Genomic DNA, 19,334 nt, shown 5'->3' on the forward strand with positions numbered 1-19,334 from the left:
TGGAAAATTGAAAAAGAACGACCCGAAAATTTATGCTTCCTGAACCTAACCAAAAAGCAAACGCGTTGAAAGGGGGGAACCCTTTATCAAAACACTTAATAGAAGGTTCTTTTTTTGTCGTTGTTGTTCTGTGTATAGAGAGATTGCAGAAGTTACCAACTGAGGCGTTCTAGCTATTTAAGCGACCAGGTGCCCAGCGGGAAGGCTTAGTTTGGGGTCGTGGTGCCAGAGTCAAGCCATGTGGTTTAGAAGTTTCGCCGATTTAGTTCTAGTTTTAGTGGTGGTGGTCGAGGTGGTGCAGGGTCAGCAACAGTGTTATTACTCGCTGGATATGAAATTTGGGTCGGATTATTATCTACCTTCGCCACAGTTTCCGCTGTTTTACCCGCCAAATACGCAGTGTTCGTACAGGATTAGTGCGCCGTTTGGGTACAGGATTAACTTTACCTGCGATTTGTTTCAAATACCGAGCGTAAGTTGAATTTAGTTGTAAACATTTAGACGTAAGGGATGGCTTACTAGAAAAAAAAAACAAAAATAGTTGGGAAATTGAGAAAAAGGTTGGTTTATTGATAAGATAGATTTAAGGGCCAAACAATTGATGGTGATGTGGTTGGTAGTGGATTTTGGACTGGGTTGCTTCAATTTAAATCAAAATTTAGCTAAAATTCAACTGTGTTTTGACGTGACAGAAATTTCGGATTCCACCGCCGATGCCACACAAGCCTCACAAGCGGCCAAATAATGTGAGTACTTTGAAATAATTTAGGATTATTGGTTAAGGTTTGCATCTTTAAAACATCAGCAATATTGTAGAACAATTAGGAATCGAAGAAATTTTCAAAAAAATACATAGTTACAAGTGGAGGTCATTTTCAATAATTTTAAACATTGCTTTACTGTAAATTAAGTTGTCATCTAGGCAGTTTCTAAAAATCGTATCGAAACATAAAAGATAGCGGAAATTTCCAAAAAAATATATCTTGGAAAAAAACATGAATTTCACATGATTTCACGGAAAAACATAAGCTTGGAAATCCACTGTCCAACGATTGTATTAAATTATTATGAATTATATTATTCAAAAAATCTTATAAACATATTTGAAAGCTGTTTGTTTTAAGTTTGATTCATATAAATTAAACTTTTTTTAAACTCTTCCCAACTATTAGACGGGCTTCGATAAAAAAAATCATCAAAAATCCATTTTTAAACAATTTTTGATACTCAAAAAGCAATAAAACAATTGATTGTGATCTCCTACATTTTCAGCTTGTTGCAATTGTTTGAGGCAAACAAATATGTTTTGAAAACTAACAATCTAAAAAATGCAAAACAAATAAAATTAATGAAAATATATGTAACATTCGAAACATCCAGAGTAAAATTATTTGACTGCACAATTTTTTTTTCGGAGACATATTTTTTATAAGTTGTTTTTTTAGAAAAAAAAATCTATATAACTGTCAAACAATTTTTTCAAACATTATTTAATAATGCATGATCAAATTTGCAATAGAAACAACACACATAAAAAAAAAAATATGAATGAAAATCACTCCGGCAAAAACAAATTTTACACTTGGTGAAAATTTAGTATATCTCATTTTCTTCGTTGTTCCTATATTGAATCTAAAATTAAATCTTTTGTGAAATGTTCTGCTCTTTTCTATTAAAATAATTTCAAAAATCTTCTGCTCTTTTGTGAAAATTTTCTGCTTTTTATTTTTATTTTAAAAGAGCAATAATTACAGATTTCAGAAAATTAGAGATATTTTTTTTTCACCTCAGCAACTAAATCAGAATGAGAAAATTTCAGGATTGTTTTTTTCTCGGCTTTTCGGAAATATTTTTTGCAGGGATGCTTTTACCTTATAAAATATTTTTCATTTGAAAAATAACTAGTAACTCGAAAACGGTGAACTTTAACAAAATAATGTAAAATCATTTTCGATTGCAAATTTGAAAATATGCTAATTTTTTTACAAAAACCTAATTTTTTCAAAAATTCAATTCTTCGGTACTTTATTTTTCACCATCCTAAACTCTAGCGTGAATGATGTCTTATAACATCCCGCATAAACGAGAACTTTAAAAAAACTTTTTGTTTAATGGTTTTCTCACCATTTCAGAGATCGTAACCACTATTTGAAAAATGGTAGGAAAACCTTAAAAATACCATATCGGAAATGGTACCCTACCATTTTTCATAAAGTTCGACCATCTGAATTGAGGGTGGTTAGCAACGGTAACCTTAAAAATTCTCGAACAACGTTTCGTCAAATTATCATTTGTGTAATGGTGAAAATAAAGTACATTTTCGCGAAAAAGCGACCTTTTTCTCTCGGTTTTTACTGTTTAAGAAATGGTTTTTAAATAGTATTTTAGGGTATTTCTTACAATTTTTAACCTTGCGTTTACTATTTTAGAAAGGGTTTGAAAATGGTTTTTTAGGGTTTTTCTTGCTATTTTTACCTAGCGCTACTATTTTGGAAATAGTTTTCATATGGTTATTTAAGGTTTATCCTACATTTTTTCCCAGTTTCACTATTTGAGAAATAGTTTTCAAATGGTTATTTAAGGTTTGTTGAACAATGCCGACCAGTTTTTACTTTTTGATACATGGTTATCAAATGGTAAATTAAAGTTTATCATACAAATTTGTTCACTTTTTGACGGATGGCTCACAACAATAATATTTGAACTTTTTCGGCTTTAATTCTAGTTGATTGCCGATTCTGTTCGGTTGATCATACTGCCAAAGTCGTCAAAACCTGAAAAAATAAGAAAAAAATCACAAAGTATCGAGTAGAATGTAACATTCAAATATGTGTACTTATCTGATCAAATGATTTCCTTGATAAATGCCAATCGTGCGTTCGCTTCGATTTTGTTTTGTCGGTCGGCTGCCGCCGAATCCTCCAGCACCATCTGTTCCGTTGTTTCAAGTTCTCCACGGCGCTGAAATGATCAACAAGAAAAAAGTAAACAAAGTATCTGGTAAATCAAATGATTTGTTTGAAAATTATACCTGCGCACAAAACGTAGACAACAACCAGCCGCACAAACGTTTCACTTCAGACTGTTTCTGCCTGCGCCTGCCTGCAACGAGTGCAGGTAACGAGCATAGCGAGAGAAGAGAAACGAGAGAGCGCGCAAGGCAGATTATTAATACTCTGGTTTGCGCGAATAAAGTAACAATTATCAAAAACATGATATGCTTCAAATTGAATCGTCAACGAAACTTAAAGGAATTGTAGCGCATCAAAAGGAACCGACATTTTTGAGCCTTTTTGTTCTTGTGCTCCTCCGTTTGTTTTCGCTTTTTGTTGGTATAGATTCTGTCAATTAAAATAGGTAAACTCCGGATTGGCTTTCTTTGGCAGCTCAAATGTGGGTGAAAGTAAGCCAAATGATGTCCACCTAACTTGGTAAATCGTAAATTTGAAAAGTTGAAAGGCATGTAATTGTATTTGTAACGTAAAATTTTCTAAATGTAAACTTATTTCAATAAAAAGTTTGTTTTGCGAAATAACACATCAAGCTGAAGACAAAAGCAAATCAGATTGATGGTGTGATGTTTGTTGCGCATTGAAGTGGAAGTGTTTTAAGGATAAATTCGGGATTTTGCTACAAAATTCACGTCGATTTCAGCAAAACAATCATGGATTCAAACTGGAACTTGCTAGTTTCGGCTGATGCTCAGAAAACCGTAAAATATGAGTATAAAAACAACATGAAATGAAACCCAAAAAACTTAATCAAACTTCACGTTTTAATAATTGCTGTCCGTTTTTAGTGAGGAACCGGGACGTGCCTGGCCAGCGGCGCTCAATGCCACCAGTGATCTGCTGGCCATTCTTGGTGTTAAGCAGAATGTTATGCTTGCCAGGTTCGACGGCACTTTTACGCCAACGGCCAAGAGGAATTCCAAGCTATTTCTAATCCGCAGCGGCTTCAAGTTGGACAATGTCTTCGACTGAGGTGAGCAGCTCGTTTTTAACCGGATCTGACCCTTCCTCGCCTACAGGGCACAGATAGAAAAGTTTTGCAAGCTCTCCGAAGATTTTCGGCGGTACGGCAACCAGATGTGCCAATGCGTACGGCTTTCTGCATTTTCTTCCTGATGAGATGGCTTTCCCTTGACTGCCCACTACAACCTCGACTGGTGCTTCACTCGGCGTCGGTATATTTGAACCAGAACCTTTCCGGTTTTTGTATGTTTGAGCAGAATACTGTTAGCTCGCAGCATATCGTTGAAAAAGGTAAAATTGAGGTGTAAATTTTTGTTCAAATTTAAAATAAAAGTAAATAGCAACTTGTTTCAGCAAAGTTTTCTAAACTTGTTTGACAGCTTTGACAGCCAGCGAGTTTAACCTGCAGGTCAGGTGAGAATCCCTGTGACTGAAAAAGTCACTGCTTTAACCCACCGGAGGTCGCGTACGTGTACTTTGTACACAGTTTGTAAGGGCACTTGTAAGAAAGGCGAAAACACGCGACTTCCCGAATGTTAAATTATGAAGGAGGTTTTATTGAAGGTAACGAAATATTGGGGGAAATGGGAAAATTAATTCAAGCGAAACTATGTAAATGGGCCAATGTAGAATTGTAAACAAGCAGCATTTTCTGCTTATTACTAATGCATGAATTCACTTACTTCAGGATATACTGATGGTTACAAGTCCTCAAAAGCCCATTAACATGTTTTAGACGAAAGTTAAACAAAACTTCCGTATTTACTTTTCAATAGGGCGAATCTGTAGATGTAAACAAATAGTCATCCTACTCGCTCTAGTGATAGTTCACGTTGAGTAATAAATAGGATAGGCCGCTTGTTTACATCAACGGATTCGCCCTATTGAAAAGTTAATACGGACATATCGTGATCTTTCCAAATAAAATAAAGGAATAACCACTCCGCTCCTGCTCACATTTTATTTTGAAGTATTTTGAAAAGCAGCAGTCTGCTTTTTAGGGGGAGACGGGGTGTGGACTAGAGACCCAGGGTTACCAGGTCTGAAGAGTAAAAAATCTGGCAAAAAATCTGGGAAAAATCTGGCACGCCACTTTTCTCAAAGTAAAAAGCATTTTTTTGTTCAAAAACAGTGTATTTTCACTTTTTATACATTATAGCTTTACAAAATAAATAAAAAACGTCAATACAACGATGTGTGGAAGAAATAGAAAATTATTTTTTTCTAATTGACGCTCAAAAAATCTGGCAATGCCAGATTTATCTGGCAACCTGGCACCCCTGTAGAGACCCTAAATTGGAAGACTGGTCAACACTGGCCAACAATGCCAAGTTTTGGTGTGCGTAAAGGAAAATCTGGAGTTTTTTTTAAAAAAAAGGCAATAAACCAAATTTTCAGTTTTTTGCTTTTTGAGTGTTTTTAATACCCCAGACTCAAGGCGGTTTCTCCCTCACCTTATCTGATCTATTAACCTTGTTTGTGATTTTTGCCAAGACTCAAACCTTTTAACTTATCTAGTTCAGTATTTTACCAGCTTACTGTACCCTCAGTCGCAGGGCTTCAAACGTCATTTACCCAAATACAAAACAGATCAAAACATTCAACTGTCAATGTGTTGCGACGGTTGCGACAAAATGGATTATCATTGGGAGTGCCGCCTCCATCCGGAACTACAGACCGGCGTACCTGGACATTCTGTACCCGGATAGAAACCTGCAGGAGTGACTCGGGTTCCAAAAGGAAATGTGATTGCTGGCGCAGCGTGGCAAGTATCGAGAGCGGCTGGGCGAGGGCTGAGGCAACATGATCAAGGAGTTAAAAAGATGAAGGAGGAACTCGAGGCGATTTTTCTGGCGACGTTCAAGAAGACGGTGACCATGCACGAAGTGTTCCTCACGCAAATGATCACCCATCCGGTGTTCCGGAACGATTCCCACTTAAAAGTTTTTCTCGAATTCGACCAGGATCTGTGCGCCAATCTGAAGAAGAAGATTGATGTGTTTGGCGGGCTGATGCGCCGCATAGGCAAAACCACTGACGAAATCCTCCTGGGCGCAACCGTGAAATACGTGAACGACTTCTTCGAGCACGAGCTACAATTCCTCGGCGAGTACCACGCGCCCCTCAAGGAACCGGCACTGCGCACGGAAAAAATAACAAAAAAATACAAGGAGGTGGCCAACGTGCACATCCGCTTCTCGTCGGTGCTGACGACGCTGTCCACGGCCGAGCACGGCACCGTGGAGATGTTCCTGGCCAAGACGTAGGATATTTTCGAAAAGATTCGAGTAAGTTCGTAGCAGCAACAACCTTTCAGCTCGCTCTAATCCCGCTTTAATTTTCAGAACATAGAAGGCCGCGTTGCCAGCGGGCAGGACCTCAAGCTCGGCGACACGCTCCGGTACTACCAGCAACGCCGCCAAGGCCCTGCGCTGCCTCGCAGCGTACGAGGCCGCTTGCCGGAATCTGGAAAATAGCGCGCGCCAAAAACAAGGACGTTTACGCGGTAAGTCTGGTTACTTTGAGCTTTCTCCAAAGGTGCGCAAAATCATTCATTCAACTAGATTTTTTTTCGGCTGACGATCAGACAAGCCAGATGATGCTGGCGCAGGACGTCGACGGGCAGAAACAGCAGATCGATGCTGCTGAATGCCAATGGAAGTAACCTCAAGAAGGACGTACGCCAAGAGGACCAACAAGGAACACCAAACTACAAAGTCGGGCACATTCAGCAACTCAAAAAAAGTGGACCAGGAAGGTAACCTCACGGCGTTTTTTTCGCGTCGGCTGATGACAACATGCAATGAATTATTGATCGAGTAAGTTATTTATTTATTTATCAAAGATATTTATTTGTAATTCTTCGCTTTTATCAGCCCCACCATCGTTGAGTAGATCGTACACTTTTCCGGCAACTTAGTCAGACAAAATCTTGTTCCGGAAGTTGCCCAAATCCGACTCCAGTACCAACCCAACCCCTTATGAAGCTATAGACAAAAAAGTTTAATTATTTCATTTGAAACCAGAATTTATTCAAATTTGGTAAACGCTTTTGCAAATTGCAAACTATTTTTTAAATGGTTATTTAATGTTTCTTTATGGTACACGTGAATCAATATGAACCATTTGAACTTCAAAATTACCTTATGATTTAGGGTAACCATTTGAGTAAACATCCTCAAATAGTTTTTTAAAGTCATCAAGAAAATTGTTTACCATTACAAACATTACATCAAGGTCCGCCAAATAACATTATTACAAATGGTGACCATAACTCATAAGGTTGTTTTAAGGTCCTCACTAGAATTCATATAGTTTTCGTTTATCCGGGATACAAAAACAATCGCAGGTGAAAAAATACTTATTTTGGAAATGAAATTTTCAGCGAAAAAAAATAATCTTTTTTTTTGTTTCGTGCATCTATATTTTTTATGTCCCAATCATAACCTACAACTTTGCTGAAGACACCAATTCGATCCGAAAATTCATTCCTACATAATATATATGGATATTATCCATTTCGTATAACTAGTCCGCAAAATTGTATGGGACTTTGTATGGAAAAAATAATGATGAAAAATTGCTTCTTTTGCTGTAGAGAATGCATGAAAAAAAATCATCTAATTAAAAAAAACATATTCAAAAATCTCGAAAAATTGCGAAATTTTTGAGGAAATTCATTTTTTACTATATTGAGCTCTTTACTGATTTCATGAATTGAGTAAGGCAAATTTAACAAACAATGAAAAATAAATCAGAATACTTTTAAAAATTTTGGTATTTTTTCCATCTTTAAATCCAATACAAATTTCATTTTAAGATATAAAGTCTTCCTCTTTCTGAAAAAAATAGGACTCAAGAAATATTTTTTCTTTGTATTAAACAGATTTAAATATTTATCATACAATTAATTGCTTGATAATTCAATAATAAGTCGAAATAAATGCCAGAATATGTTTGTAGTATTTTCTTAAATACAATATTTGTAGTAATTATTGAATGAAAAACTAATATTCATCTTTTACAGTAAATTAACTATTAAATATCCTAAGACCTTGGAAAATATTTACTTTGAATAATCGAATCACAATTTTATGTTTGTTTTCATATTTTGACTGTTGAGATTATATTTGAAGTCTCATACAATCCTTCGGATAATCGAATTTTCGGATTATCGAGTCTGGAATATTTTGAAAATTATTAATAAATTTTAAACAAAGATTTCAACGCGACAATTATTTTGTTTTTCGTGCCTTCATCTCCTATTCAAATAAATAGACCTACTATGATAAAAATCAATTTAAATTTGGAATTCGTGAAAATTTTCTTGTTGCCTTTTTCTACTTACATTTAAATACTAAACAAAAATCAATATAAGCTCGAACAAATCATGGGAAGGAGAGAAAATAATCGAAACGTCGTAAATTTGTATCTCAAAGGGTTTTGCAAAAAAAAAAAAAGCCAAAAATTTATTTATGAGATTAATTATTGTGTAAATTTAAGAAACTTTTTTTGTGCGTGATGTCCAATCCATTCCCCAGAGCACCGGTTGCAAGATCGACGCAGTCTACTTTTCACCATCCGGCCGTGAGGACCTGGCCGACGCTTACACGTACTGTGGCGCAGGAACCGTTCAGGAGAAATCTTTCGCGAACAGTTTGTTCCTGCGACTGCGGTCTTCCCCCATCAGCCGCGGTGGAAAGTTTCTGTGCCGAATGTCGCTGATTCAACCGAGTTGTAGTTGTGGACGGAAGAAGCAGACGAGGATTGTCAACGGAGTTCAAACCGCCGTAAATGAATTTCCAATGATGGCCGCAATGATTGATGTGAAGACCAGGAGTGTCGTATGTGGTGCTACAATAAGTATTGCTTGCTGAAAAGTACTAATAACAAGCTTAATTACATTAGATGTTCAGTTTCAGAGCGATTCGCACTGACGGCAGCACACTGCTTGCTCAATCGTAACGTCGACGACACCGTACTACTGGTCGGCGACCACAACCTAACAACCGGAGCAGATACCTCGTACGCCCAGGCCTACGTCATAGCCCAGTTCATCGGTCATCCCGGCTTCACGATGAACCCAGTAGCGAACGACATTGCGCTGCTACGAACCCTGCAGCCAATCCAGTTCAACGCCGGAGTTGGTCCGGTTTGCCTTCCGTGGAAGTTCCGGGGAGCCTCGTTCAGTGGCGATTCCGTCGAGGCTTGCGGCTGGGGCAATCTGGACTTTGGAGGACCCTCCTCGAGCGTGCTGATGAAGGTCGATCTGGACGTTATCGATAACCAGGACTGCTCGAGCAGGTTGAACTCCGTGATGAGTCCGCAGAAGATGTGCACCTACACGCCGACGAAGGACACGTGTCAGGCGGATTCCGGAGGGCCACTGTTTTTTACGGAGGCGGGCAGTGGTCGGTTGTACGAGGTTGGGATTGTTAGCTATGGGTACGCGTGTGCCACGACGAAGCCGAGCGTTAATACGAGGGTCACGGAGTATTTGGACTGGATTATGGCGAGTAGTCCTGATTCGTTTTACTGTTTTATGTGAAATTACTATTTTGATGGTGTTGGGTAATAAAAGAGGTCTTGCTTTTATTGAGGTTTTCACCTTAATTGAAGTGTTTTAATTTAAGGGATAGTCCCTAGAAAATTGGTTGTTGGTAATACATTGAGTACTTAACTTTACCTTAAATTCAATCTCAACTCTTTCCAAAATCCTTGGCATTCGTTACTAGTTTTCATTGTACAACGTGTGTGTGCCGCTGTTATGATGAGTTTTGGTTTAGTTGAAAAGGGTCCCTCGCTGCTCCTAGAACCTAAAAACCTCTCTGCTCCTGATTCGGTGGGGGGCGAATGGGGGCGTAAAATTTGTGTATGTGGAAAATTTATGGCCTCCTAACGCCCACTTTCATAAACTGTGCGGCAATGGCACCGGAAAGGTTATCTCCCATTTTGCACCCACCGCGTTCGGCTGGGGATGCGTTCTTTATTGGATTTGGGGTAGGGGTGATCGAAAATAATTTCTTTTTATCTAAAATTGTATTAACGATTTCATTCGAACTCTGCAGTAATAATTTTCAAAAAGTTTTTCCAAACTTTGACACCCCTACCCATCCAAAGGCAATGAATCTCCCCATTGACTCGACCAGACTTAGCCTTTCACACTGAGCTTTTCCCATCGCGGAGCTTTAAGAAACCCCCGGTTAGGCGTTATTGCTCCCAAAAAAGAGGCCTCTTTCTTTTTAATAGTATGTAAAATAAATTCACAATAGAAGCTTCAGCTTTCTATGCGCTTCACGTACAGCATTGTTGTCGACGTCGTCAACCATTTATTCGGGTGGCAATGGTGGTGGTGGTGGTCGCGAATAAATATTAAGCTCAGCTGCCACTGACAGGGAAAGCTTGGCTGAAGAAGCAGCGGAGCTGGAAATGTTCCCTGGTCGTGGGAAAACAAGACAATTTATGACGCCTCGTGCTCTGCAGCACGATGTTCTGCAGAACAGGCTTGTTTGTGGTGGGTGGAAAATCAAGGGTGCTTTCATTGGGGGGGAGCCTCTCCCCAATAAAGTGATAAAAGCATTATTGTGACAATTTCAGCGATGAAAGTTCGAAAGTTAAATTGGCATTCCAAATGTGCGGCTTAATTGGTGCGCGAAGGAGTTGAATTAGAAGGTGTTTAACCGTTTAATGAGCTGTCATAATCTGCTATTTGGAATTTGCTGGTGCGTGACAGTTCTGGGAAAATGAAATGGAAGAAGATCTTCGTGGTTTAGTTTGGAAAAAGTGATTTACATACTGTTGCTGTTTATTAAAAATATTGGATTCCACCCCACATTACATAAATATATTTTTTTAAATTTATTTGAATTATTTTATGTCTCATAAACAGCGAGCCCACGTCAAACAGAAAGTGTTCAAATCAAAAGTGCTCCGATGCGCTCAAATTTGGCATGGGAGTCCTTTTGCCAAAATAATTAGACCCGTATTTTTTTCTTTGGCGATTAGGGTGCTTCTATCCTAAATAGAGTGTCCAAAAAATTGCGTTTTTCGCAGCCCTTTGTCACTGCCGCCATGTTTATGAAACCAAAATATTCGATGACGAACATCAAGAAAACAAAGAAGAAAACGAAGGTGTCTACTGTCAGATTTTGAAAAATAAACAAAGTGGTGGGTGAATAACTGTCGATCCTCCGTCCCCGATTTTCCCGGTCGATTCGGATTTTTCCTTTAATTTGGTTTATCCTCCATTGCTATTGTTGAAGGTTCTTTACTTACTCCACAATTCAGAGCAGCTTTCGGTCGGATTCTTGCTCCGAAAAAACAGGAACCCAGCCAGTACCGGTATTCGGAAGAGGTAAAATTTTGCTCTGCTTCTTCGGCTGCACACACGATAAACGTCCGAAAATATGCCCAAGATACACAGGACCGCTCGCGTGACCACTTGAATCAAATTTTGTAATAATTTTATCACAAAATTATTATTTTTGATTAAGCGCTTCCATTTTTTTATGTGAACAATCAGAAGACACCAATACTACTTCATCCAAAGCTTTGTTTATGATGGGCTCTTCACTCATACTAAAGCTCAAACTCTATCCAATGCATTGTTTATGGTGGGCTCTTCACACATACTAATGCGTGGGCTCTTCGAGGTTTTGGTGACTGTCAAACGTTCTAGGCATTTACAGTGGTGCCAGGGGGCTGGTTTTTCGTCGATTTTCGATTTTTTTTTCAAATATCATATCTCCGGAATGGCTGAACCAATTCTAAAGCGCCACATTTCAAAAGAAAGATTATTAGTTTAAAGAAAAAGTATGTTGAGGTCCGAAAAACATGCTGAATGTTTTAAAAGGTCTTATGCACATTTAATTTGCTGATTTGAAGGTCTCGGGACCAAAGAGCTTATTGCTGAAAATATTTTTCTCTTGTGGAGAAAAATAAAATCTCTGATTCCTTGTAATATTTTATATAACATAATAACTTTTACGTGCGTCAAACGCATCCTGACCTGAAATCCCTTTGGCCTTTGTCGCACTTACATCAATTTTCAGGGAGTGACAAGATAGCACGACAGGATTGAAACTTCTTTTATATGTAGAGTGACAAAAATTTTCGGAGCTTTTTTGGTTTTCATTGTATATCTCAGGATTGAAATCAAATTTTGGGGATCTGTGAAAGTCAAAAGATGAGGCATTGTGAGCTGCACAAAATGGCGTTCTTAACTAAATTTGGCCCAAAATGCACGTACGACAAGTTAGCACGACGGCGACGATATAACAAAATTGTAAATACGAAAAAAAATCAACATTTTTCACTAAAACTGCGGTAACTTGATGACTTATACTTTTTTGGGTACCAAATGTTACGTATTATAAGGCTGGTACAAATTTTATTTCAAGTATTTGTCCCCCCCCTCAAAGTTGGCCCAAAAAATCAGCGGACAAAAAAATATTTTTATTCAAAAAATATCCAAATTTCAATGGAAATTTATGTGCAATCAGCTGAAATTGATTCAAAATGCATTCCCCTGCGTTTAGAATCATTTTAGCATGTTTGGGTTGATTTAAACATCTGATGAATTTTTGGACATTTTCGATGTTTAGTACCGCATAAAGTTTTTTTTTCGCAATTGTTTTTGTTTTCGTCAAATCTTACATTTTTTGAAAACTAATGATTGCAAAACCAATGAACTAGTGTAAAATGCATTTTAAAACACTTTTTGCATTCAAATGTTGAGACTATGGCTTGTTATTTCATTTTTATTTATTTTTTTATTTTTTAGCCCCCCTCCCCCTCGTCGAGAGACAAAAACTTTGAAAAATATTTGCATTGGCTAATTACGAAAATGAAAAATGTGGGGTTTGCGAAAATCGACGAATCGCTGATAAAGTATTTTGTATTTTAATTACCATAAACTGGTAAACCGGATAGGATATCATTTTTTTTGTATCCGGGAAGACTTGTCTGAAGATTTATATTTTAAAACATGTACCGGGGTTGCCCACACAATGCTTTCAAATTTAGTTTCATTAAAAAAAGTTATTTTAAAATCCGGGGAGACTTGGCTTGTCATTGCTTGTTTTAAGTTACCTGAAATGTTTCTTTTGAATAATTAAAAATTATATGTTTGTTTGATTATGTTTTTCAACTTATGATAAAATGTTTATAAATTTTAGGTTTAGTTAATAAAAAATTCATGGTTTGTTCGAAATCGATTAGTTTTTTTTTTCATGAAAATATCAATTTTGGTTGCCATTAAAATATTCAGAAGCACGGTTTTATAAAAATCCATATTTACTAGGAAATTTGTTTTATTTAAAATGCATATAATTTCGAAGGTACGTAAAAAACAAATTTTAAAATTTAAAGCCTAATTTTCAAAAACTTCAAGCGAAAAGTATCACAAAAAGCTTTGAAAATCATTACAGTTATGCTACTATCACAATTTTGCAAAATACCAATGAATTTGTGAAATATGCTTTTTCTAAAACTTTTTCCTTTGGGGTCTTAAAATTCAAAATTTGTAAAAAATTAAAAAGTCTATATTTGATTAAAAATACATAAATAGGCACTTTGCAATGTATTTTAAATAGTTTGCCATTTATTTTACAAGTTATTTTTCAATGATATTCTTAGGGGAAGACAAAAGCTGGGACAAAAAATTGCAAAGGCCTAAGTCTAAAAATTATTTGTTAAAAAAACTGCATAGATCAACGTTAGGCGTCGTCCATAAAGTACGTCTCGCCAAAATCGACCTCGGTCTCACGGACGCTCCCATCTGTCACCCCCCCCTCTCCCCCCCTTAGAGTGTAACGCACTTTATGGATGACGCCTTATGGAATGTATTCTAAATAGTTTACATTCGTCTTTTCAAGTTTTTTAGTTAATAATTTTAATTTTTAGCGATAATTTTTTTTCTAACCTGATTATTTGTAAAAATTTGAAGGAGAAAGGAGGGGAGAAAATTTGAAGCAAAATATGCATTTGCCTTAGTTACGGGAGGCTCAGCGACTGTCCAGGCTCCATACAAAAAAGAAATGTTTAACTTAGCTTAGCTCCCATTTGGATGAAATTCGGGATTCTTGCATGTTTTGATAGTATCAACAGCCCTGCCAAATTTGAGCAGGATCGGAGAAGGTAATTTTAAGATTTGCATATTTTCTTGCACACTTCAGATGGAATGATCCTACATGAGATATCTGCCATCTTATAAAATAATCAGTTTAGTTTTTTTTTTCAGAATGCTCTCTGATATATAAAAATAAAATTTCACATTGTAAATTCCAAACATGCAAACAGCAACGCTATTTCATGTAACAGATTGATAAGGCAATAAAAAAGCAAGCAATAAAACTAAAACCCTTTCGTTACTAGCTCTTGCTTCGGGGACCAGCCCGGCAAAACTGAACCAGGCAACAAACCATTCTTGCCACGGGTCATGTTCCACCATTCCTTATCGCACCACAATGGTACTGTTTTTCCCAGTTGCTAGTTCAAAGTGTGTGCCCGGAATCCCAAAACGAAAAGCCACAATTAATTATTTTCTCAAACATTTTGCACACCAACTGCGTTTTATTTCTCGCAGTAAGTAAACCCGACCGTGTTGGCCTCGATCCAGCCCAAGTAGGACGCCACGCGGGCACTTACGCTGGGGTAGTTGAGGCCACACGCGATTCCGTAGTCGATGACTCCGACGGCGTAGACCGTGTTGCCGGTGGGGTTTGTGTAGAGCAGGGGACCTCCGGAGTCGTACTGACAGCTGTCCTTGCCGGCGGTGAACGTACACAGTTGGTTGTCCTGAACGGCTCCGTAGCTGGCGAGTTTGGCCCGGCAGGTCCCGAGGGGCATCACCTGTAGGGTGACCTTCTGGAGATCTTGCGCCATGGGGCCTCCAAAGTCGAGCGTTCCCCAGCCGAGGGCTTCCAGGTTGACGTTGTCGAAGCTCGCGCTGGAGTACAGGAACGGGAGACAGGCCCGGTTCACGCCGGCGTTGAACACGATCTGATCTACGGTTCGGACGAGCGCGATGTCGTCGGTTTTGGCCGCCTCGTTGTAACTTGGGTGCATGGTGAAGGTAGAGATCCGCATCGCTTTGGCGTAGGTGGTATCCGTTCCGGATGTCATGTTGTGGTCTCCGACGAGTAATGCGGTTTTGGAGATTTGACGGCCTTTTAGACAGTGGGAGGCTGTGAGGGCGTGGCGGTCGGTAACTGCGGGAAGAAGCTGTTAGTATCGTTATGGGACTACTTTTTTAACATTTACTTATAGTGGCACCGCAAACCAGACCCTTGGACGTGACATCGATGAGGGCAGCTGCCATTGGAAACTCATTCGGTTGGGTTGATACGCCTCCGAAGATTAACGGCTAAAACGAACAATTAGAAGGTTAACTTGCATGCAATAAGCGTTCTACTAGACCCCGCCATCTAGCGGCCACTAGCGAAAACCAACCGTCTTCCTCGTTCCACAGTTACACTTGGGCGGCATCGCCGTGATCTGACACCGGAACCGTCCACCGTAGATGCTGGAGGTTTGCAGCACGATAACCATCTTGTTCCCGGACGAAGCCACGTCGAACGTTGTCGAGCCACAACGGGCCTGCCCGTCGCGGAGCGTTGAATCTCCCGTCGAGGAGACCACCAGCTTGTCGTAGTAGCAGCCATAGCTGGACGGTAGGTACATATCATAGCACTGCGCGTACAGATAGTTGTTGGCCGGGGCCTGGATCGTGAAGCGACAGTTGGTCCGAGGGGCGTAGTAATTGGGGTAGTTTGGCGATTGGATGTAACCGGTCGCACGGGATTCAAAGTTGTACACGTAGTCACATCCGGCGTACGATATTTGGCCGGAACTTGATTTTAACAGTGAAGTAATAACCAACAAAGCCAACGCTAACGACTTCATCTTGAAGTCCTGGATCAGCGTCCGGCGCACACGATAGTTGAATTTGAATTGTCATATTTTTGAGACGTTTTTCACCGAAAAGTGAAGACTAAGCTAAACAACTGTACAAATAACTCGTTCGTCACCAGTGTCTTGCGAACCTTCGTGGTGAACGGACACTAGTGCTGCGGTATTTTTGACTACCTAAGCTCAGAGTTATTTCAAACAAAATTCACAGTCTTTTTAAAGACTACCTGAGTTACTTTCCAAAATTCTAAACAGTCTTTTCAAGACTAACCCCACCTGACATTTTGTTGTATTTTACAAACGAAGCCATCTTTTTAAGAGAACTTTGCTTGCAAAATGCGTCAAAACAAAGGTAAACGCAAATCTTCTGAAGATTTGATCGTTACGTCGGTGAAGCGTTTGAACGCTAAACCGGCTAACGGAAACAGAAAAAGAAAACAGCCTCTTCTGAGGTCTGATTCTGATTCTGAAAGTGAGGTCAATCCTCCAATTCCATTGACAAACAGTTTCGGTGTTTTATCCGAAACTGTTGACAAGGATCCTTCTCCTCGTACTGAGCCTTCTGCCGTCGAGAAACGAGTAAAGGCTCCGCCAATTGTAGTGACTTCCGTCTCCGATTTGGCCAGCTTTCGAACGCAACTGAAGAATTGCAAGGATACTTGCAATTTGAAGGTTTCGTTCCAGCTTGGTCGAAGAGGAGAATGTCGCTTGTTGACGGAATCTTTACAAGATCACCAAACTTTTGTTGGTTATTTGAAAAACCACAAACACAATTTCTACACGTATGAGACCAAGAATGCTCGTCCATTCAAGGCGGTCCTGAAAGGTCTCTCCAACGACTTGTCGGTGGATGAGATCAAAAACGAACTTAAGGTGTTGCTTGGCTTTGCCCCATCCCAAGTAATACCAATGAAGAAAAAATCAAACGGGAATATTTCTCGCTTTGGTTTGACTTCACAATTTTATCTGATTCATTTCAACAGAAATGAAATCAACAATTTGAAACATTTGGACAAAGTACAGTTTTTGTTCCATGTACGGGTAAAGTGGGAGCATTTTAAGAAACATGGCGGTAATGGCCAGAATCTGACCCAGTGCCGGCGTTGCCAGGCATTCGGTCACGGTACTGATCATTGCGCCATGGTTCCAAAATGCATGGTTTGCGGGGATTCTTCTCACGACAAGGACAATTGTCCCGTGAAAGAAGTCACCCAATTTAAATGTACAAATTGTGGTGGAAATCACAAATCAAATTTCTGGGATTGCCCCATCAGAAAAAAGGTTTTGGATTCTCGTGCTAAGCATCAGCCGAAATCCAAACCGAAATTTTCTCAAAGTCAGGTTGTACCTGCATCTTTAAATCAAACGTTCGTGCTGTCTCACTTGAACAATACCCCTACCGTGGAAAAGTTAGGTAACAGCAATGGCATTTCTTATGCCAACGTCGTTTCGGGTTCGGGTTCATCCACGAATTTTAAATCCTCTACCAATTTTCAAATTGGGCAGGTACCTCAAATTTCATTTGAAAATTTTTCTGCTGGCAACGCTTTGGGATCTTCTGATCTCGGCGATGTTACGTTTGAAAAAATGACTTTTTTGCAAAACTCACTGTTTGGTTTGATTCAAACAATGAGTAATGCTACATCCATGATGGAAGCTATCCAGATTGGATTAAAATTTGCGAATGATGTTGTTCTTACCCTGAAGTTTAATCATGGATCTAAGTAATTCCATCAATATTATGAATTTTAATGCTCGCTCTTTAAAAGCGAAAGAAAATGAATTTTTCAACTTTTACGAGTTCATAACGTGCATGTTGCTGTTATAACCGAAACATTTTTAAAAACTGGCACTTATTTGAAAAGTGATCCAGATTATAAAGTTATAACCAATAACAGAATGAATCGAAATGGCGGTGGAGTTGCAATAGTTATCCACCGTAGTATGACTTATAGCACGTTACGTGACTTTAAGTTAAAAGTTATTGAAAGTTTGGGCATTGAACTTGAAACTTCTTTTGGGAAAATTATGATTGCAGCTGCATATTTGCCATTCCAATGCACTGGGGAAAATAAAAATTATTTCAAAGGGGATTTGAATAAACTTACTCGGCATAGATCTCGATTTTTGATTATCGGTGATTTTAATGCCAAACACCAATCTTGGAATAATTCAAAAGTAAATTCCAATGGTAAAATTCTATTCAGAGATTGCACTTCTGGTCTTTATTCGGTTTTATATCCGAATGGGCCAACTTGCTTTTCTTCTGTTAGAAATCCATCAACAATTGATTTGGTTTTGACAAATCAAAGTCAGTATTGTGGTCCTTTAGTGACTCATGCTGATTTTGATTCTGATCATCTTCCAGTAACTTTTTCACTTTCTCATGAAGCAGTTACCAGACCCAATAGTTCTGTGTTTAATTACCACAAAGCTAATTGGGACAGGTATCAGCATCATATTGAGAATAATTTAAATCATGATTTTGTTTTAGAAACCAAAGCTGATATTGATTCAGCCTTGGAATCTTTAACTAATGCAATTTTGGATGCTAGGAATATTGCTATTCCTAAAGTCCAAGTCAAATTTGATTCTCCCATTATTGATGACGATCTTCAGCTTCTGATTCGTCTGAAAAATGTTCGCCGAAGACAGTATCAACGTTCTCGTGATCCTGCACTGAAGCGAATTCAAAAGATTTGCAAAAGGTTATTGACCACAGATTCACTCTCCTGCGAAATGAAAAGTTCGCAAGAGATGTCGAACAAATTAAACCTTATTCCAAACCTTTTTGGAAACTTTCAAAGGTTCTTAAGAAACCTCAAAAACCAATCCCTTCTTTAAAAGATGGAGATAATATTCTATTAACTAATGGGGAGAAAGCTCAAAAACTTGCTCAGCAGTTTGAGAGTGCTCATAATTTCAACTTAAATGTTTTGAGTCCTATTGAAGATCAAATTTCAATAGAATTTCAGAATATTGTTGAACAAGAATTTTCATCAGATGAAGTTTTGAATACGGATCTGAATGAAATAAAATCTATTATCAAAAAATTTAAAAATATGAAAGCCCCTGGTGAGGATGGCATTTTTTACATTTTAATTAAAAAATTACCTGAAGCAACTTTAAGTAGCTTGGTCAAAATTTGCAACAAATGTTTTGATTTGGCATATTTTCCCAGTAGTTGGAAAAATGCCAAAGTAGTTCCGATTTTGAAACCGGATAAAAATCCTGCTGAAGCCTCAAGCTATCGGCCCATTAGTTTGCTTTCATCTATTAGTAAATTATTCGAAAGAATAATTTACTAATAGAATGATGACGCACATTAATGAAAATTCAATTTTCGCTGATGAGCAGTTTGGATTTCGCCTTGGGCATTCAACTACTCATCAGTTGTTGAGAGTTTCAAATTTAATTCGAAGCAACAAATCTGAGGGCTATTCTACTGGC

The 19,334-nt window shown here is 38.4% G+C and overlaps 2 protein-coding genes across 2 annotated transcripts; one reads left to right on the forward strand and one right to left on the reverse strand.

Annotated features, from left to right (window-relative positions):
* Positions 1-227: 227 nt before the first annotated feature.
* On the forward strand, positions 228-9,522 carry LOC6043947 (venom serine protease). The gene is made up of 3 exons (XM_038256866.1): positions 228-472; positions 8,516-8,837; positions 8,891-9,522. Exons 1-3 carry the CDS (start codon positions 239-241, stop codon positions 9,520-9,522), a joined length of 1,188 nt encoding a protein of 395 aa, XP_038112794.1. The 5' UTR covers positions 228-238.
* A 4,985-nt stretch (positions 9,523-14,507) lies between these two features.
* Positions 14,508-15,932, reverse strand: LOC6043948 (venom serine protease). The gene is made up of 3 exons (XM_001861495.2): positions 15,426-15,932; positions 15,237-15,339; positions 14,508-15,184 (listed from the first exon to the last, which is right to left on the reverse strand). Exons 1-3 carry the CDS (start codon positions 15,876-15,878, stop codon positions 14,547-14,549), a joined length of 1,194 nt encoding a protein of 397 aa, XP_001861530.2. The 5' UTR covers positions 15,879-15,932; the 3' UTR covers positions 14,508-14,546.
* Positions 15,933-19,334: the final 3,402 nt, after the last annotated feature.

This window comes from Culex quinquefasciatus, chromosome 2, assembly GCF_015732765.1.
Source record: "Culex quinquefasciatus strain JHB chromosome 2, VPISU_Cqui_1.0_pri_paternal, whole genome shotgun sequence".
Taxonomy (NCBI): Eukaryota; Metazoa; Arthropoda; class Insecta; order Diptera; family Culicidae; genus Culex; species Culex quinquefasciatus.